Source organism: Haliaeetus albicilla, chromosome 2 (assembly GCF_947461875.1).
Source record: "Haliaeetus albicilla chromosome 2, bHalAlb1.1, whole genome shotgun sequence".
NCBI classification, from domain to species: domain Eukaryota; kingdom Metazoa; phylum Chordata; class Aves; order Accipitriformes; family Accipitridae; genus Haliaeetus; species Haliaeetus albicilla.
The window spans coordinates 21,564,092-21,586,529 of NC_091484.1; the positions used below are offsets into that span (position 1 = coordinate 21,564,092).

Sequence of the window (22,438 nt, forward strand, 5' to 3'; positions counted from 1 at the left end):
TGCAGCAGCACCCCTTTACCCCAACACCCCCCCTTCTGTTTCTGTTCTCCCTGTAATCCTTCTTCCTTATAACACAGCACTCTTACAGTTACTTGGGATATTCCCATCTGTTCCAGGGGGCTGCATTCCCCCCCAGTCAAGATGAAATGAGATACTGACAGGCTCGTGCATTTTCCTTGAAAGCGATGTCTCAGCACAAAGATTTCAATTTGGTACAACAGTGCTATTTCACCTCCAGAAGTAATGACTTCATCATATTTAATACTGCTAGTGTTACATTTTTCCTAGATGAAGAAAATTGTACTCAAACTTAATGTATTTCAAAGAGACCGTCGATTTCTCAAGAGCAGAAAAATCTCTCCCAAGTGCATTGATCTTGGCTTTCAAAAGTTAACTTCTGGGGCTTCTACCCGGGTGGTAAAGGGTAGCAAAGGCCTTGTTCTCTGACAAGGTGATTCAGCACTCTGAAAATTGAGCCCCATGGATTTTGGGCTAAAAGTGCTCCAGAACTGAAGCATTCAAAGCTACTAGTCACTGCTGGACAAAGCCTAAGCCACTGCCTAATTCCTAGCTATTTTTGCTGTGATGTATCCATGTCTACCACACTTAAAAGGCATTCCCCAGTGTACATAACTTTTAAGCTTCCATTTAAAAAAATAAATATAGCTTCCAGCACATGCGACTGCAGATGAAATCTTCTCAAGAAAGGCTAGTGTAACCCACTGCAGAGCTGCTGGAAACACAATTACGCAACATCAGCATGCATCAGCTACAATAGGACTGACAGCCATCATTCTCATTTCTGACACAAACAAGACAGACATCTACATTTTTTTGTAGAAGTAGGTCCCTTATATGCCATACTTTCTTTCCTTTCTCTTCAGAACACAGTAATACCAATGAACACATCCTTGATCTGACCTTAGAAATTCAAGGTTTAATATATGACAGATCAAAGAGGTTTTAATAAAAAGATAACACAGCTGTGAGAAATGCAAGTAGGCTGGTCATCAGCATTAAAGGTTTGTCACTAAATAGATTCTTCCACATCTTAAAAACACAATCAGCTTCTTATACATGCACTAAAATAAGACTAGATATACATTCTTGAGACCACCAGATCCAAAACACCATCAATCTGTTCTGAGTGAATGGCACTCCTGAGATTTCCGATAGGTCTGTAATAAAAGCCTGTGGTACTTGAGAAACGCAGGTGGTAAAGGGGAAAAAGCTGCAGTCTTGCTCCTGGGAATTCTCAAATCATAGCTCACATCAGCTCTGAAATGTCTAAGTAATAAAACAGAAGTCAGAAAACAGAAGTCACACTGCTGTATGACTCTTTTCATTTCTCAGACAGGAGCGCGAGGAGTGAGAGATGAACGCTTCCTCAGATCTCGGATGGATCATTCCACTGCAATAAAACAGACACTGCCACAACAGGTCCTGTAATACGGCTTGTCTGGACAGAAATACTGCAAGACACAAGATACCAGAAGAAATATTTCTATGAAACACTCTGTCTGGAGGGTTTCACTCCATACTAAACAGGGCACAACTTGAAAATAGGATGAAAAAGTCTGTGATATATAAGCACATGACAAACAAATCTCTACTTTGCTTCACATCAGGGCCCAAGTACCATCAGTAAGAATCATCATTACCATAGCTTAAATGAGCAAATTACTCATTATTCATACATGGCTGTTATTCGAGGGAGAGGAGTTAGCCCATTCCAGACAAGTTTTCAAGCGTGTGCAACTTTCTCTCTTCTTCCTGAATCATTAATCTTTCTTCTACTGCCTGAAGCCTAATGGGAATCAACCCTGACTAGAACTGGAAACCTTTGTGCATGCATGCATACACACAACACACACAAGCTAGACTACCTTGGATGGAATGGGAGCAGATGGGCTCCCACTAATGAGATGGCTTACAGAAGTCAAAACTTACCCTTCAAAATGAGTGTTTGGCAGAAAGGAAATAAAAGAGGCTCGCTCTACATGCTAATTTTTCCCCAATACAACTATACCAGGAGGAATTTTTATTTTTGTTTTTTAAAGGAATAGCTATACCAGATGTGAGAAGTCACAGGGTTCCCTGAAACTGTCAGTGGGATGCAGTTCTGGCCTCCTTTTCTGCCTTCTGATGCATTTTGAGGGTCCTGACAGGTATATAATTATTGTTACAGGGAGGCAGTATTCTATGAATCAGACCTAGACAGTGATACAGGGAAGCTAGACTTGTACAGAAACCTTGGAAAGCAGCTGGGATCATGTCTCAGCCTAGTTAAGTACAAAGAAAAATCTTCAAAAATTTATTGGGAACATCCCATTTCTCAGGTAGCATCTGTGTTTATATGTCACTGCGTACATCATCTTTGCTTAATCTTTAGTTCAGCTGGAAGAAAAGTAGATTAATTACCTAGCTTTCAACCTGTTTGCTAACCTGTGGTCTTTCCTGTGAAACTGATACTGGAAGAACACACAGGACAGCAAATCTCCACACAACTGTTCTCTATCTACAGCAAGTTGTGGAAGTTGATAGAGTTAAGGTACAAACTTTTCATTTAGCTACAAAACCTGATAATGTCATAACCACATCTGTAAAAAGCTGTCTCTGCTGGGGGAGAAGGTCAAGAGCATTTGGACACAAAGTGGGTAGAAACAGACTCTGACCCATATCCTAACATACCGTGGTTGTACCAGGGTATATGAACTCCTCATACCAAATGTAAAGGTTTCCTCCACTGGGGCAGCTTAGCCTATTGAGAATGAGCCCATGTAGTAATTTTTTTCTGCCTTCCCATGAGGAACAAGATGCACCTTATTTTTGTCTAGAATTTCCTTTATCTTGTTCTTCAAAAATAATACATAGGTTTTGCTTAACCATGTTGGAATCATAAATACTTCAAGACATGTACACTGCAATTCAATTCCTTATGCAAATCATATGGCACTGCATCTCTTTTGTGAATGGATAAACATGAGTTTTATGAATCAGGAAAAAATCCTGGGGAAGTTTTTTACTGCAACTTTGAATTTCATAGGGAAGTCACAACTACTATCTGAGTAAATAAGCTGTTATGCAATGGGACATTTTGCATATGTGCGTGGGCTGTGCATACCCTACTGCGGAGGGTGACATTAAGACCCTTTCTCCAGCCTTTACAACTGCCTCTATGCCAATGCTCCGGCAAGGCATTTTGGGAATATTGTCCCCTACCATCTTAAGTGAAATCCAATCCCCAACAAAACACACCACTTATGGTGTGACTGCCCATGCATGTGAAGATTTGCCTTCCATTAATACCTGTACAGTAATATTGGATTTTTCAGAAGTTCATTTAATGGGAAAACAAGAGGAACACGCACACTGCAGAGGAAGTTTTAAACTGGAGTGAATAATAAGAGGAAAATAACTGTGGCAGGTTTACCAAAGCATCTACAAAAACATTTAAAAATTCATAATTTAGCAGTGACAAGGAAAAACACTTTTTTTTTTTAATTTTTAAAATGAATAGGTATCTGAAAATACATCTAATCGCTTCAAGCTGTCACCACCCACCCCTGGAATCTGGGGGTGGAAAAGAGGAGGAAAGGAACTGCTGATGATGGAAATGCTCGGTTATTTGTTCATTATCAGTGAGCACGGACAGAAATAGCTCTTCCAGTGTGCTGAGATGATGTATAAAGTTGTCCGTCTGAGGGTCAGCTCAGCTTTTTCAAACCTAAGTAATGCAAGATGCTTCTGCTACTGCAGCTAACTGGGAAGTTTAAAGGACATAAATTCAATGAGATTTTAAATCCTGTCATGAAGGTCCCTGAAAATTTCAGCCTAACACATCCATGGAGCACCTAGTACTCCCTTCTACCTAATCCAGAAGTTCCAACAAATGAAGTTTTTCTCATGTCACACCATATTTAGTGTCATCTTGAAACACCACTTACTGAGATCAAGAGAATCATACTTTTACTGCTTATTTCTAAGCTCACTCTGATAGATGCAGAGAAAGTAATCTCAAAAAACAGATGGCAAAAAGGGTCAAATAAGAGATATCTTGTGATTTTTAAGTCCATCTTGGGATGTCCATTCCTAATTTAAAAATGGAAAGAGACTACCTCTTCCCCTTGCTCTCAATTACCTGGTAAAGAGAAAACTTTTTACATACAAAAAAATTTCTGAAGTTGCAAATGCAGAGATTGGAACAGCTTTATGCCCTCAACTTGAGTAAACAAAACAGACCTTTAAGGCAAAATATTTTTAAAAATCCAACTGTGACTTCACAGAAAATAAATAATTTCCTGGGGAAAAAAACAAAACAAAACAAACCCCAAACCAAAAACCAAACCAAACCCCAACAAGGTATGCCTCGTTTCCACATTTTAATGGCATTTCTGAAATGACTATATCAATTCCAAGTCTTTGGTACTTGACTGTATGGGAAAAGAGAAAATTAAATACAGTCAAATTTCATCTCCCTAGCTGATAGTAGCTTTCTACAATTACCCTTAAAGGCCATTTGATTTGATAATATATTCACCATGATATAAAATTTACATAATGTTTTTTCAATGACTTATTAATATGCAAATATTAGGAAAAAGATTGAAAACTCAACTCAAATGTTCCTAAAACACAATGATGTGCTATTTAAAATCGGGGGGGGGGGGGGGGGAGGCGGGTATAAAAATGAAATGGAACCTTATCATCGCACAAATAAAGCACAGCCAGAGAATACAACAGGTTGAGTTCTAGACTGGCTGCACGGCAAATCCCGTAGATGTGCTAGGTATTCACAAAACCCAAAATGTATAATTTTCAAATGCAAGGAAATAATTATTAGAGCTACCCTTTGCTATACAGAAGGGGAAGGAAATGGAAGGGGTGGCTGATGGCTCCACTGTTGAAAGCTGAAGAAGAGAATTCCAGGACATGCTTCCAACCATCTGTCTGTAAACCTCAAGAATACCTCACAAATAATCCTCAAGCCTTTTAATGCCTTTAAATATAGCACATCAACAAAATACTGTTGTAGATCAGTGATCCTCTAGTCCTTCCAGATGACAGGCTTATGACAAGCCTGATCATGGATTACTATATGAAAAGGCAATGAACTTTCTGGACTGGAAGTACATTGGACTCTAGGACATTAATTTAGACAAAGACTACCACCATCTAAGCCTTTAGCTGGTATCAGGGCCACAAGTTCTAACAGCACCTGCAGCTGGTCACTGCAGGAATTGCTCCAGTCTGACCACATGCCCCTCGCAAAACATATATGAAAAATAATGATATGGGGAAAAGCAGGCAATAAAACTAAAAGCAGAGGGCTACACTGTCCTTAAAATTTGAAGTCTTTTTAGAATAAGATTCACTATTTTTCACAGTAATGGTCAGCTTGCACCATGGTTCCACATAAAGCATGTCTCTGATACCTGCAAAACTGTCACCTCTGAAACACCAAGCCTTTATGTTTTATTAAAAAAAAAAAAAAAAAAAAAAAGAAAAAGGGAAAGAGATTGGACATTTTCCTTTTTTACCTATTAGGTCTGGCCTAAATTTTAAGATGATTTTAAAAAGGATCTAAAAGGAGGTGTTAGTTGGTTTTTGGGTTTGGTTTTTTTTTCCCCAAGTCAAAAATCATATTTTTCTATTGCAAAGCATAACAATCAAATGCCTAAATTAAAAGTAATTGCAGCCTGATTAACTAATAAATTTGGGGCCTAGACAGACATACTCAAACCTGTTCTCCGTGGAAAACCCCTAACTTCCTTACAGTCTCTTTTCATTGACACTGGCTCTGATAATTTTTTCCTCTTCCAAAATGGTTTCATCTATTTTGGTAACAGTCTCTGCCTTCAGCAAAACTAGCAGTGACACTCGGGTGTTATGGCTCAGCCAAGTTTTTGCCTGTTTAAGACTTAAGCTAACCTTTTCCTGCTTAGGTATACACCCTGAACATCTCTTTAACATCTCGGGTGAGGTTTGCCATCTACTCTAAACCCCCCAGATGAATAGCAACTGAGCTATTCACTGTGACACTGTGCAGCCTAGAACTTGGAAAATGAGAGCCTCTGGTCCTGCGAGCTCTGCTCCACCCTGTGGCCAGGTACTAAGAAGACAATTAACTCTATCCCAGCTGAAACCAGGACACAAACCTATGCTGCATTCTGTCGTGTTCAGTCCTATTTGGTACAGCTACACAATGTCCTGTCACCGACGGGGATGAATAAATTGTATTCCATGCTAGATACCAAAAACTATGGACACCTGAACACATGAAGGACAAAATATATTCTCAATGTTAAGACAAACACAAGTGAAATGTATAATTATAAGGTGATTTCCTTTGTTTTCTGTTTTGGTAAGTTTGGTGCTTAATTCTCACCGAGTGCTTGGAGAGGCCTAAAGAACAAACTATCAGAGATCTTGCCTTAGATTTTTACTGTGCAAATACCAACTCTATTTCACGCTGAGAGACTATAAACTTAAAAATTAAATACATCCAAAGAGCAATCAAAGGACTTACTATCCACCAGAAGAAAATTTATTGCAAAAAGCTTGAGAGTCAGTGTCACACCAACAAGCTCTTTCACACACGTACGTACACAACCAATTATTTTTTGTGTCTTGATAACCTACTTCAGATGAACAAAGAGTCTAACACCTTTCCTTAGCTCCTTATCAGTCACTTCATACATGCCTATAGCTATGGTTTTTTAAGTATCTGTCATCGAGTGGGTCTTTGATGTGAAGAGACAACAAATCTGGATAGAGCTGATGGATGTTTTAAGTCCTTTCTTAGAGGCTGGATAGAATAATTAAACTGATGCTCTGTAGTGGTAATTAGGGGAGAAAATAGAGCCACCAGACAGTTTGTGGGATTATTAGCAAGTAACTTAGCAAGCTGTGCACATGTAAAACACAAAGGCCCAGGAAAAATAAGCAGAGAGCTTAGTGGGAACCTAGAACTGCTGGAGGCCAGAGGTCTGTTAATACACAGCATTTGAAACTGCAAGAAAAGGAATAAAGTCTTTGTACAAATTTCAGTAATGAACAAGACTTAGGGGAAAAAAACAGAGATATCTCTAACTTGAGCCATGAAATTTTCTTTTAAAAACAACTTGGAAAGATCCAGAACAGAGTAACAGCTCTCTGTGCTGAAGGCGCATAGTACATTAAAAGGTGTTTAGGGGCAGCTAACAACTCTTCTGTCAGAAAGCATTTACATATCTAATAATTCTTCATAGAGAGCTCCATTTTGTTCCAATATCTCCAATACATGAAATAAAAAATTATGGCAGCCTAAATTCATACAACAATCTGGCTTCAAAGACAAAGACCAAGAGTCTGTATGGGTGCACGCATGCATGCGTGCCTCCCTATTAATAAACTCCTACTGTGACAGGCTCTGGAGTAGGTAGCATATAATTATATTCCTCTAATGACTTATCAGCATATACAGGCACACAACTGGTTGTCCTGGTTTCAGCTGGGATGTAGTTAACTGTCTTCCTAGTAGCTGGTACAGTGCTATGTTTTGAGTTCAGTATGTGAAGAATGTTGATAACACTGATGTTTTCAGTTGTTGCTAAGTCGTGTTTAGACTATAGTCAAGGATTTTTCAGCTTCTCATGCCCAGCCAGGGCACCTGACCCAAACTGGCCAACAGTGTATTCCATACCATGTGACGTCCCATCTGGTTTAGGAACTGGGAAGTGGGGGGGCAGGGATTTCGCCGCTCGGGGACTGGCTGGGTGTCGGTCGGCGGGTGGTGAGCAATTGCCCTGCGCATCATTTGTACATTTCAATCCTTTTATTACTACTGTTATCATTTTATTAGTGTTATCATTATCATTATTAGTTTCTTCTTTTCTGTTCTATTAAATCATTCTTATCTCAACCCAGGAGTTTTACTTCTTTTCCTGATTTTCTCCCCCATCCCACTGGATGGGGGGGAGTGAGTGAGCGGCTGCGTGGTGCTTAGTTGCTGGCTGGGGTTAAACCACGACACTGGTGCATACAAAGAGTGTAGCTCTAATTTGTCCAAAAACTGGTAAGCAGGAATTCCAGGAGACTCTGCTGTTTCCAAGAGGTGTCCTGAGAGCACATATGGACCTCCTGACACACTGAGGAAAAGAAATGTGACAGGAATTGTGTGCCCTTGAGAAGAACCAGGACCATCTTCTTTCAAAACTCTCATGAAATAACAAAATGGAAAGTCTAGCTATGCTAGCTAAAAAATGGGCCAGGCATGCCAACGATTACATTCCCGATGCCCTACAGAAGGGATGTGATATCCTAATGCAAAGTTTCCTAGGAGGTCACAATTTCACCTCCTGACTCCACCCCATGACACTACATCACATTTACAGTTGTTTTAATGCCATAAGCCAATTCTCCAGACTATTTGGAATTCCTCTCCCAAAATTAAGAATCCCCTTCCCTCTCCCTTACTCACAGCTATTAAAGCTTTATATTTAAAAATTACACTAAAGTTATTCTTCAATTCACAAAAGATAGCCATGGTTAAACTTCAGCACAAAGAGACCAGAAATGTTATGAAACAAGAAATGGAATTCCTTGTAACATATAAATAAATAAACCATGAAAATGCATTCACGACATTTAAACATTTATGCAAAGTTTCTGCTAATCCAGGAATAGAGAATGCCACAAATGGAGTAAAGAAGTAAAGCTGAAAGGGCAGTTTCAGGAGTGACTGTACTCACTTTTTGAACCCTTCTTCATGGAACAGAGCGAAATATAACGCTGCAGCCTCCTGTTTTTATTTTACTTAGCCAGCACTGTTAAAAACTCTCACTGAAAGTGAACATCGCTAAGGTCTGTAAAAGCCCTGAGGGTCTACAGCTTTCTCCTGTCACAGTTCCCACTAATCTACACTTCTTCAAGAAGGGCAAGTGAAGTCTAATTGTTAGAAGCTAATTTTCTTAAGCTTTTCATTAGCAAGCATTTCAACAGAAATGAAAGCGATGGATGGAAGTCAGGCAAAAACACCAGGAGGCCTGCATGGATGAACAAGGAGCTCCTGGACAAACTCAAACACAAAAAGGAAGCCTCCAGAGGGTGGAAGCAAGGACAGGTAGCCTGGGAGGAATACAGAGAAATTGTTTGAGCAGCCAGGAATCAGGTTAGGAAAGCTAAAGCCCTGATAGAATTAAATCTGACCAGGGATGTCAAGGGCAACAAAAAAAAAGCTTCTATAGGTGCATCGGTGATAAAAGGAAGACTAGGGAAAATGTGGGCCTCTCTGGAAGGAAACGGGAGACCTGGTTACCCGGCATATGGAGAAGGCTGAGGTACTCAACGACTTTTTTGCCTCAGTCTTCACTGGCAAGTGCTCCAGCCACACTGCCCAAGTCGCAGAAGGCAAAGGCAGGGACTGGGAGAATGAAGAGCCACCCACTGTAGGGGAAGATCTGGTGCAAGACCATCTAAGGAACCTGAAGGTGCACAAGTCCATGGGACCTGACGAGATGCATCTGCGGGTCCTGAGGGACCTGGCGGATGAAGTGGCTAAGCCGCTATCCGTCATATTTGAGAAGTCGTGGCAGTTTGGGGAAGTTCCTACTGACTGGAAAAGAGGAAACATAACCCCCATTTTTAAAAAGGGAAAAAAGGAAGACCTGGGGAACTACAGGCCAGTCAGTCTCCCCTCTGTCCCCAGCAAGATCATGGAGCAGATCCTCCTGGAAACTATGCTAAGGCACATGGAAAATAGGGAGGTGATTGGTGAAAGCCAACATGGCTTCACTAAGGGCAAATTGTGCCTGACAAATCTGGTGGCCTTCTAGAACAGGGTTACAGTGTTGGTGGATAAGGGAAGAACAGCTGACACCAGCTACCTGGACTTGTGCAAAGCCTGTGACACTGCCCCACATGACAATCTTGTCTCTAAATTGGAGAGACATAGATTTGATGGATGGACCACTCAGTGGATAAGGAATTGGCTGGCTGGTCACACTCAAGAGGTGTGGTCAACGGGCTCAATGTCTGAGTGGAGACAATTGACGAGTGCTGCTCCTCAGGGGTCAGTATTGGGACCAGCACTGTTTAATGTCTTTGTCAGTGACATGGACTAGTGGGATTGAGTGCACCCTCAGCAAGTTTTCTGATGACACCAAGCTGTGTGGTGTGGTCTACACCCTGGAGAGAAGGGATGCCATTCAGAGGGACATTGACAGGCTTGAGATGTGGGCCCGTGCAAATCTCATGAAGTTCAACAAGGCCAAACGCAAGATCCTGCACATGGGTCAGAACAATCCCAAGCACGAATACAGGCTGGGCGGAGAATGGATTGAGAGCAGCCCCGAGAAGAAGGACTTGGGGGTGTTGGTTGACAAGAAGTTCAACATGACCTGCAATGTACGTTTGCAGCCCAGAAAGCCAACCGCATCCTGGGCTGCATCAAGAGAAGCGTGACCAGCAGGTTGAGGGAGGGGATTCTCCCCCTCTACTCCACTCTCATGAGACCCCACCTGCAGTACTGCATTCAGCTTTGGGGTCCCCAACATAAGAACAACGTGGACCTGTTGGAGCGAGTCCAGAGGAGAGCCACGAAGATGATCAGAGGACTGGAGCACCTCTCCTATGAAGAAAGGCTGAGAGAGTTGGAGTTGTTCAGCCTGGAGAACAGAAGGCTCCAGGGAGACCCTATAGCAGCCTTCCAGTACTTAAAGGGGGCCTACAGGAAAGCCAGAGAGGGACTTTTTACAAGGACATGTACTGATGGGACAAGGGGTAATGGCTTTAAACTGGAAGAGGGTAGATTTAGATTAGATGTAAGGAGGAAGTTCTTCACTGTGAGGGTGGTGAGGCACTGGAACAGGTTGCCCAGAGAGGTTGTGGATGCCCCATCCTTGGCAATGTTCAAGGCCAGGCTGGATGAGGCTTTGAGCAACCTGCTCTAGTGGAAGGTGTCCCTGCCCATGGCAGGGGGTTGGAACCAGATGATCTTTCAGGTCCCTTCCAATCCAAACCATTCTACAACTCTATGGTATTTCAACACGTACATAACATCAGTAACCCAATGTTAAAAACCTGTGTCACCTTCACAGCGCAGCTCCAGTCCTTCACGTTACTCACCATTACCGTTATTTTTACTTGCGAAGACAGAGCTTGACTGGTAAAGATTTACAACAAAGTACATTAAGGGCAGTTTGATCATGTTTTACAATTAAACACAGCTAGTTACTAACAAATAATTTAAAGAAAATATATTAAGAACTCAGGCTCTCATTACTCTGTTTTCATTGTTGTTTTGATCAACTCTTTGAGAAGACACTTGCAAAAAAATAAATCAAGGACATGCCGTTTTTAATTGATCAGGAATGACCGATGGCCACATATAACCTCTCCATGAAAACAGTTCTTCCACCAGTTTCAAGTGGTACATGATCAGTCAATTTAAAGTAGCTTTCCACAGTATCAGGTGATGCCAAAATTATATGACAAAAGTTACGATTTTATGATGAAAGTTAACTACTCCCTGCTCTGGTGTTTTTTCTGACAACACCTGTATTCATCTGTTTGGTCCACCAAGCAACAGAAGGAAGCCTTTTGGCTCCCTGAATAAACACAAACAGAGTGTTTACAATGCAGTGCATGGCTGGAGAAGCAGCGTGTATTAACCAGAGAAAAGCTACAGGTAGATGCAACTAAGTTGTACTCAGTGCCTGCCTTACCCCTGGTTAGTACTGTGTCAGGGCATTCTGCCTGATCTTCTCTCTCAGAAGCCTGGTAACTTGAATTTTAAATACTTTTGAAGCTCAGAAGCTCCCCTCACAGATTCAAATTTTAAAAAGGTACTTATTTTACTTAGAATAAACAAAGCTAAAAAGTCTGAGAGAGTAAAGCTTTCTGACTGAGGACATGACTACACAGTCAATAGCAATCCAGAAGTGCTTCCAGTGCCTTGCAAGCATCCATGAAACTTCATGTGCCAGGATGACCTAGGACAATTAGCAGTACATTCACTACCTCAGAGCCAATTCAGTAGAGGGTTGTTACAAGGACATTCAACCGTTCAAGAAAGTGGGTATTCTTTGCAAGGCCTCGAGTGTTTCCCAGAATCCCACGCATTTTGCAAGTACAGCCTTGTCTCAGGAACTACAGGAATTAGCAGTTAATGCTGCTCTCATTTCAGCAGGCATCTTGCTAATGCAGTTGTCCTCGAAACCCAAACCAGTCTGCCTTTTCCAGATACCAAAACCCCAAAAGCACCTCTTCACCTGCAACATGAAACACCTTCCACCCTGAAAATCCTTTAGCTTTGCCAACACAAACGTTTCTGGAATATATAAAGCAACATTAAAATACACCTAAAGTTGCCATTAAAACAACACTGGGCTTTTATACATTGTTCAATTCTGTGTACAATTCATTAAGCAACTACATGCCTCTTTTAAAAGGAGCAGCTGCAAAATTTCCAGTCTGGTGCACAGCAGTGCTGTGGAACCGTAAGGGCTTATTCAGATTTGAAGCACAGCTTGCTGCAAAATACAAGAAACTTTGGCTACTTTCAATATATCTGTATTTATAAAATATTAACACAAAGTGAAATAAGGAGGTCCAGAATGGATTCCAAGATGATTTTTCTCTTAATTTCAATCCGCTCAGCATTAAACTGTCCCTGAACAATGACCAACCCTTAAAACGTACACAAATTGTTCCAGATAAGCAACAAACATTTGGCTACATCTCAGCTGTCTGACACTCCTTCTTTTTGCAGGTTTGCAAGTGAACTTCAAAAGCCTGCATTTTGTTTATAAGATTTTGCCTGCTGTTTGTTTCTTCAAGGCAGGCATCATTAGAATCACAGAATCATAAAGGTTGGAAAAGACCCTTAAGATCACCGAGTCCAACCGTAAACCTAGCGCTGCCAAGTCCACCACTAAACCATGTCCCTATGTGCCACATCTACATGTCTTTTAAATACTTCCAGGGATGGCAACTCAACCCCTTCCCTGGGCAGTCTGTTCCAATGTCTGGCAGTGCAAGAGGGAAGCTTGCTGTTGTATTTTTCAGTGTTCACTTATATCTTCTTGGGAAACCAAGAAGTGCCATGGAACACAGAATGAACAGCTAACAAAGTTCTCCAAGATCAGAAGAGAAGCAGAGTTTTCAAAATGGGAGATATTTTGCAGATTTTATTTTATCCATACTTTTTCCTATGGCAATAATCCAAAATATTTTAATATTTCTTGTTTACTGTCACATCTGCCCAGACTTTTAAGTTACTACATAATCTATTATAGTCCATTAAAAAAAAAAATTTAAAATCCTAGAATTGGGTTCCAGTAACCATACTGAAACAAGTTACAGCTGTTATTCTACCATGTCACCAAATTTGCCAAACCTATAGCTTCCAGTAATCTCAGGAAATCAACATCAAGAATTTTTTTTTTTCCTCCTCTCATCATTCTTCAGCTTTCTGTTCTGCTACTACTCTAGTTCAGCACCCTCACAGCTAATGCTTATAACTTACTCCCAGTTTGAATTTAACAGGTTTTAACTCCCAGGTCTTGATTCTTCCTATCCCTTTCATTACCAGATCAAAGAGCTCTTCACATGGAATCAAGTTACCTCTTTGTTGTCTTTTGGATACATTAATCAATTTCTAAAAAAAATCCCTTACATCCACATCTCTTCCTTGCCCTTAAGTGTTTTTTGAGTTCACACACACACCTCATGCTTTTTATTATTATTAATAATATCGAAAATTGAGTAAATGTAATTTTAAAGAAGCTAAAGGATTCTTCACCCAGGACACAGTAAGGTTAAGCACTTTGCCCATACAAAACAAGTTATGATCCCTGCTCCAAAGAGAGCAGACATATGGCTGTAAACAACAGGAAAACACACAAGAGGATATTAGTTAGACCAGGGTGTCCAGCTAACTGACACAGAAGTCAACATTGTACCAATTTTGAAGCCAACAGTACCATGTGTAGAAAGTAACATTCCAAAATCTGTCTCACTGTCACTCAGAGGTAAAAATGAAACATCTTTTTGTGTCTGCAGGTCCCTTGCTCATATTCTCATAGATTACAGTAGATATTTTGTAGAGACTTCACAGTTTACCATAAGCCTGAAGAGACTAAGACTTTTTAGAGCAAGAAGAGGTTAATTGCAAAGAAATTAGTATCTCTCTAGAAAAGGAAAGTTTCATTCTGCCTCTCCTGCAAAACTGTGCCAGCAAACAGAAAGAGAAGACTTTTTGATAAAGTAAGATTCTGCTATCATACAAAAGAAAAGTACAATTCAGACCACTCAGGAAGTTACTAGTTTTGCATCAAGAAGGACAAGCGCATTTAATGTCCCTATAGTCAGGAATGGCTAATTTGCTAGTAATGTTTCTAAAGGAACCTTTAAAACTCAAGATCAATATGGATTAAGTTAGGTATTTTTTTCCTCTGTTCACTACTACTGAAATTGTTTTCAAATGCTGCTTATCTTCTAGCCTTCATTCAAGATCTGCTTAATTTTTGCTGTGACTGGGAGTTATCTGGTGTGGTGATGGTTTGGGCAAGAAGATAAAAAAGTGGATATGTAAGAATGAATGCAGTAAAAAACTAAGACAAAGGAGGTTAAAATTTCTTTTTAGTTATTTTATTACATTCTAAAGCTAGGATGAAAGTTCAGGATGAAACAGAAAATTGCTACCTTTCACTAAATACCTTTTTTGGCCAGAAAAGTTTTTCAACTTCCTAACAAACATTTCCTGGCTCGTAAAATGCTTCAGCCTCCAGAAAATGAAATTGCAAGAAGAAATGTGAGAACAGTAAAAATTCCCTTAACTAATTTTATTTACTATTTCTGGGGCTTTATTCTATTTTAATTTAAGAGAAGGAAGAGGAAGAGGAGGGTGAAAAGGCAATTCGCTTTCAAGCAAGGGGAAAAAATTTTAAAATACGACACTCAGTTATAAAAATATTGGATTTGCTGTAGCAAAAGAAAAATCAAATGGGGTGAGCCCTCAGGTCTGGAATGCTGACCCTGCAGCGACCAATATGCTTTCAGGGAAAGACCAACAGACACAAACTACACTGCACACTATGGATTGTGCAATGCAGAGGAAAAATTGTGCAAAGACAAAAAAGTGCTTTCTGACCCTTGCAGCGATCAGCTTACTCCTTGAAGCATAAGATTTGATTACCTTCATCTCAGCGGGCACAACCATGAATATCACTGTATACATTCTAATGCCTAGCACATTCTATTTGATAAAGGGACAATAATGTAAGAATTTCTAGACCACTTCAATTCTGCAACCTGGGCAATAATTGCAATGAGAAATTTATATAAAGAACATGTGTAAACAGCATCAAGGGCATTAGAATACATTGGCATTTAGATTTTCTCTTTCAAGGCAAAAAATCCTCTAAACTAATCAAGTCTAACAAAACCCTGTGACAATTAAATTCCCCACGACAGAAAAGCAAGAAAACCCAGTGAAGAAGTTGTTTATCCGATAGAAGCTTTAGGACAATCCAGGTATCTGACATGTGGCATATACCCCTGTGGTCTGTCATAAAGCTTGAGTGCAGATTTTTGCAAAAGCCCCTGAACACTACCCATCAAAACAATCAAATACGAACATTGGCAGTTGAACATCTGTGTCCTGCTCAAAAATACAGTGAAAAATACTTGAAATCTGACAAGCCTTGATTATAGAATAACTTCAGACATGCAATTATATTGGCTTATGAACATCTTTAGACTACTCCTCCATTGGTAGCACTGTCTTTCCTCAGTGCACACAGCATTAATTTATCATTCCTCTATCAGCTACAAGCCTCTTCACCAGCTTCAACAGTAAACAATTTCAGTTTAAGCTGTAGGGAAATAAGGCAACAAGCCTGGGAAGCTGTACCAGTTCTGCATAAATCAGGTAACACAGTCAAGTATCACTTTCTACCAGGAATGAGAGTTTGAAGGGGTTTTGAGGGTAGGAACAGTGCCACATGCTGAGCACAGGTACAGAGAACTGGGCACTGTAGGCACAGATCTGAGAGGATTAAGGCTACTTATGCAAAATGCTGAGCTCGAATTCTTACTTATGACAAATACTCAGTTTTAATGAACTCCAAATCTCCCATTAAATTTACTACCTCTAGTTCTGGAAGGCCTTTTGGATCTTGTTTTTAATTTTCATATTTATCTGCAATGTTACTGCCTCCCAACAAAGCCAGGAGTCTGTTAACATGGATATTCCTTCTCCGCTGAGCGTTTTTGTCATTGTCCTGGTTTCAGCTGGGATAGAGTTAATTGTCTTCCTAGTAGCTGGTACAGTGCTATGTTTTGAGTTCAGTATGTGAAGAATGTTGATAACACTGATGTTTTCAGTTGGTGCTAAGTAATGCTTAGTCTAAAGTCAAGGATTTTTCAGCTTCTCATGCCCAGCCAGCGAGAAAGCTGGAGGGGCACAAGAAGTTGGCACAGGACACAGCCAGGGCACCTGACCCAAACTGGCCAACGGGGTATTCCATACCATGGGACGTCCCATCTAGTTTAGGAACTGGGAAGTGGGGGCGGGGAATCGCCGCTCGGGGACTAGCTGGGTGGTGAGCAATTACACTGCGCATCATTTGTACATTCCAATCCTTTATTACTACTGCTGTCATTTTATTAGTGTTATCATTATCATTATTAGTTTCTTCTTTTCTGTTCTATTAAACTGTTCTTATCTCAACCCACGAGTTTTACTTCTTTTCCCGATTTTCTCCCCCATCCCACTGGATGGGGGGGAGTGAGTGAGCGGCTGCGTGGTGCTTAGTTGCTGGCTGGGGTTAAACCACAACAGTCTGTACTGAAACCTGAAGGAAGAAGAGGGAAGATGGAGGTTACCTTACCTTTCATAGCTACTACGGAGGAAATATGAATGGCCTGATCTTTTCTGCTCTTTGTAAACTTGTCAGTGTGGCAGGGATGTGGAGTGTCGAAGTGCCTTACCCTACAGGGGGAGGAGGACTGACCACTGGGTAACAGCGGTACTGTCTGATGTCAATTCCAAGACACAGAGGATGAGAAGCAAATCATCTTGTTAGCCAAGATATACAAAGGAAGCTCTTATTGAAGAAATCAGAATTATCATCGTGTTTGCCAAGTTGAGTGCCTTGGCAAGTACTCAGGAAAGCCATTCTCTTCAATGCTTTTTTAACAGCAACAGTAGCACAAGATTAAAAGATTTATAGTCAAATATCTCACTCTTTCCTGATTCAGATATTTCATTGAACAGGCTTATGGACATGTTTCCTTCTAAATTCCACGTTACTTAAACACTACACCAACCTTTCTCTTAAGTTTTAGCTCCTCTACTCTGCAAGTCCACCTCTGTAAAGCAGTCACCATATGCTCAACTCACAGCTTGCACTTGAGCTTTCTTTACTTAGACAAGCTTTAAACATACATTTAAATATTTTGCTGAAGAAGAGATGAATTTCCAAGCCATGAACATTTTGGAACCAAAGTCAAAGAATTAAGAAGTCCAACACCTGGATTTGGGGAAATACAAAAGCAGAAGAGGCGGCATGCCCTTAACACTTTCTTGTGAGTCCTTGCAGGGTTGAATGCGTGCTTGAAAGGACCAAAAAGAAATGGTAAAATGTCTTCTTGTTGCCTGAAGGTATTTAATACAAGGGAGCAGGGGGAATATAATCAACATTAAAGTGCTCTTCATAAATAATGGACAGTCTAGCAGCTTTTATCTACTCTGCACTTTAAGAAAGTTTCTACTGCTGAATATTTCATGAGCAAAAGGTCATTTATTGTGGCTTTTAAATTATACAATTCAGAAACTGCTAGGAAAAAAGTTCTGTGTTCCAATGCCATAATGACAAGTTTTGAATTTCTAAAGAAACACTGGCAGCCTAAAACCATATTTTGAAACCTATCACATACAAACTACCAGGGACACCTTTGCCCTAAGCTGTAACTACTGATTTTAAGATGTCCAATCCTATTCAGCAATACAGTATTTATTTTCAAGTGAAGAATAAACCTGAATATACATTCTCCTAAGATGTCAGTTCTAGTTTGCATGTCTCAACAAAATATACTGCTGATCACAGGTCATTTAAGATGCACATCTGCGACAGCCATTTTCAAGAAATCTGGTTTCTGTACATTATTTTAAAGGTCTATTTTATTACAGCCTTTTTAAATGACAACTAGAGTTCCACATAAACAAAACCATTAAGGAAACTTACTGGGGAACAGGTGAATCGTCAAGATGAGCTAGAGATAACCTTAGCTCTGTCCCCTGTGAATATAAGGCTACGACGCAACCTTATTGCTGCATCCAGAGACAGATGCTGTGTGGGTGTAGATTAGCATGACTTTGCAGAAGTCAGTCATGCTACATCTGATTTCTATCAACAGAAGCACCAGTGCACTTCTCAGCATCAAATCTTCTCTGTGCAACATCACGCGCCTATGAAAGAACACCACGGGAGCCTGCTGCAAACCAGCACATGTAGCATCCCAGCAGCTTCGATAACATCAAAGCAAGTGGCTTCAGAACATTAACAGGTACCATCCCTTAGTCAGAGCTATCCTTGGGGAATTCTTCAGTTTTTTTCTAACCCCATACTTCCAAACCATAGAGCTACTCTAACAAAAAACAAACAAACAAACAAAAAACCAAAACCCAACCAACCAACAAAAAAACACGCCCAGAAAACAAATTAAAAAAATGATAAAGTCATTTTCTTCCTAAAACTAAGATAGCAAAAATAGCTTTCCTTTCATATTTTTCTTCATACGGTAACTGAGCCACCATTCTAAATCCTCTTATTTTATTCACAATCCCCACTTTAAAAGACCAGATAATGAAAAAGTTAAAACATGGAAGAAGCCATCTGCAGAAGTTAGAATCATAGAATCATTTAGGTTGGAAAAGAACTTTAAGATCATCGAGTCCAACCGTCAACCATGCCCACTAAACCATGTCCTGAAGTGCCTTGTCTATAAGCTTTTTTAATACCTCCAGGGATGGTGACTCAACCACTTCCCTCGGCAGCCTGTTCCAATGCCTGACAACCCTTTCAGTAAAGAAGTTTTTCCTAATATCCAATCTCAACCTCCCCTGGCACAACTTGAGGCCATTCCCTCTTGTTCTATCACCAGCCACCTGACAGAAGAGACCAGCACCCACCTCAGGACAACCTCCTTTCAGGTAGTTGTAGAGAGTGATAAGGTCTCCTCTGAGCCTCCTTTTCTCCAGGCTAAACAACCCCAGTTCCCTCAGGCGTTCCTCATAAGACTTGTGCTCCAGGTCCCTCACCAGCTTTGTTGCCCTTAGAAACAACTGGACCAAACAGTACCATACATGGCAAATCATCTACATACTAATAGCTCCCTGCATGTGGACAACAAACACGTCTGTGGCAAAAAAGAGGTTTATTTATTGAATGACTTCTTATGACACAGCAAGGAAGAACTCCGAGACACTTGGCTAACCTCTAAGATCAATCATCTTTCTTAGCAGCAAAGTGCAGTGCAAGTCCCATGGAGTGACAGGACATACACAAAAATACCAGGTACAAAGCCATATTTTGGATTTCAGATATTTTTCTGTGCCTTTGTAAAAATAAAATTGATCTTTAGCGCTTAATTCAAGTTGGCTTACTGCTTTGTTGAGATAATAATATCCCTCCTACATTTACTGGCAGAAGAATTCAGACAGACCTACCATGCATGATTTGGCATTAGACACCTCAACTGCAGTAGTAAGGTTATGTTAAGGGAGACACATTTGCTACAGTCTGAACCTTACACAACACACTACCATTGCCATACATCTAAAATAGTTGCTAAGCTGTTTATTTATAGACATAGGCAATGCGCTCCTTAATAACTCTGGTTTACTTAGGATGGTATTCAAAAGTAAATGTTGCATCATTTATCTGGGTCTGTCAAATATGGACTGACAATTTGGAAGCTGCAAGCAATGCACAGGTTTTATCTTGACTCATTGCACAGAGATAGATTTTTCCTTTAGTCAATAAATTCTCTCAAGACACTGCATTTAAAAGCTTCAGATGCATTAACAGCCAAATCATAGTTTTAAAACAGAGGTTTTGATGTCTGTTGCAGAGCTAGTAGGAACAAGAACCAACCTACAGGCTTTCTTGCTGCCTTTTGCATTGCTCTTCTCTCATTACATTTCATGGACTTGGGTGTAAAGGTAAAAGAAAAATCTTTATTAGGGGAAAAAATGTCTCTGAAAGAAACAAAGCATCTCAGTTGTGCGCCCTGCTTGTGCAACAAGAAAATGAAGCTTGAGGTAGTGCTTGCCAAAACAGACTGCAGCTGGATCCATAACATTATTGATGGGTAACTGAAGTTTATATATACTGATAAACACCAACACTCTAGACTAATGAAGATACAGACACGCTCTTCTGTTTGATAGTATCTAACAATTTGTCAAGGGACTGTAATTGAAGCCAAAAGACAGCGTGTTTGCTCTGCATTAAAATACAGTATTTCATATCACACGGCTAGAGTAATCTAGTATTGAGATAGAGCTTTAGATACCTAATAGAAAATGGGATGTGTCAGTTCAAATGAGCAATCCCACAAAGAATGACCATGATACTCATATAAAACCAACCTGTGGACAAGCCTGTGGAATGGTAAGACCATGAAGTCTCCTACACCAAAGCACCCAATGGGAAATGAACTGCCTCTCTAAAAATGATGCAACTGCCCTGCTTCATATAGAAGAGATTCAAAGACTCATTGCCCATTTCCCCTATTCCACCCTCATCCCTGGTATGCCCATGAACTAGTAAGACACAGAAAAACAGACATAGCTATTTTGAGTGCCAGTGTTCAATATGTAACTATACTGAGAAACGATTCTCAGAAGGAAATTCTTGCATTGAAATAAACTTTCAGTATCACTGAACTCACTCTGTGGTTCTTAGAGGTCAAACAAACAGGTCAACTTACGTAGCTCTCCTACTTTCAGTATTTCGCACAGCATCTTTGTCAGCTCAATGCTACTTCGGCCAAACGGGCACTCATGCTTGTCTTCTCGACTGCTGTTCTCCAGCACAATCTGAAGGAGGAATCAAGATGGAAAATAATCAGTTTGAAGAACCCATGAGTTAAAGTACTGTCCTCCACATCCAACATTTACAAGATATACCAGGCTGAATTCAGGAAAACTGTATGGGGAGGCTCTGTTTTCATAAACCTTAGCCTTCCCCCCAGCTAAATGATCTATGTCTGAGGCAGTCAGCAACACAGAAGCAGTGCTGCTCCATGAGCAGCTGGGAAGCTTTGCCATTCCTATGCAATGTTGCTGTTCTGTACCACTCTGGCTTGGAGAAACTGCAGTAGAAGCCAAAGAAAAAGAAATAGTTTCATTTCAAATTTGCCAGTTTATAGACACAAACACACCTAGCAGGAACTATAAAAAAAAAGAAAAAGGTGGGACACAAATTGCATAGCTGGATTCAGGCTAGTCAAGTGTCAAAAATCAAACTGAAGTCCACAAAGGAAGAAAATGTGTGCATTTTCTCTATTATGGAAGGAACTTGTGCTTGCATGCAAAACACTTCAGAGACCTATCACTCTTGCATCAAGCCTGTAAGTGCTGCAAAAACGACTCAAGGAGAGCCTTTGTATTCTCTGCTGAGTGACACTGCAAAATAAACGGGAGAAAAGAATTCCTTGCACATTTTTACACCCATTAAGTTCTGCCATATCAGATGCAGTTGGGATTAAGTTTTCCCCGGCACTACAACTAAACAAGAGATTTCATTGTAGATGAAAAAATGACTTATCAAAAAATACTATAGATTTCACTGAAGCTGTGAGCCTGTAAAGAGAGCAAAATAGGGGCTAGGAAAAAAAAGAAATGGTCAAAACAGATTTGCAGTAACAAACTTTGCCACTTTAAAAAAAAGAAACAAAACATATCCTGAACAGCTGCTGCATAGCCTCAGGATGAGAGACAGAGGAAGAAAATGAATTTCAAAGGTAAGAGATCTTGCCAAGCACCAGAGAACCTCAGAGGCTCTCTAAATTTTCTTCACAAACAGGTGTTTATACATAGCACTCTGCCTCCTGTCTCCTTAACTCCCATCTTCATCATGTTTTTTGTTTGTTTGGCTTTTCTGTTGGTTGTGGTTTTGGTTTGGGGTTTGTTTGTTTGTTCATTTGTTTTAAATCTTCCAATTTTGTCAGCAAAGAAACCTTTGCAAAAGGCTCCAAGGCTGGAACGTCACCCAAAACCAGGAGGAGAGGTGGAGGAGAGGACCGATGCAACACTGGATGGCAGCAAAACCTTTCCCTCCCTCCCTAGATCTTAGCTGTGACTGTTTCATGCTCTCTTATGTGCAGAAGCCTTCTTTGTGAAGTGGTTAAAGGTAAAAGTGGGAAAAGAGTGAAAACCCAAAAGCAA

General features: G+C 40.4%; 1 protein-coding gene across 3 annotated transcripts in view; it reads right to left on the reverse strand.

Annotated features, from left to right (window-relative positions):
* ELMO1 (engulfment and cell motility 1) overlaps positions 1 to 22,438 on the reverse strand; it is a 317,430-nt gene that overhangs the window by 136,506 nt on the left and 158,486 nt on the right. For all 3 annotated transcript variants that reach the window (XM_069809495.1, XM_069809506.1, XM_069809487.1), the window contains one exon: positions 20,980 to 21,088. In XM_069809495.1, coding sequence (XP_069665596.1) covers positions 20,980 to 21,088 — 109 coding nt within the window. The remainder of the gene's footprint in view (positions 1 to 20,979; positions 21,089 to 22,438) is intronic.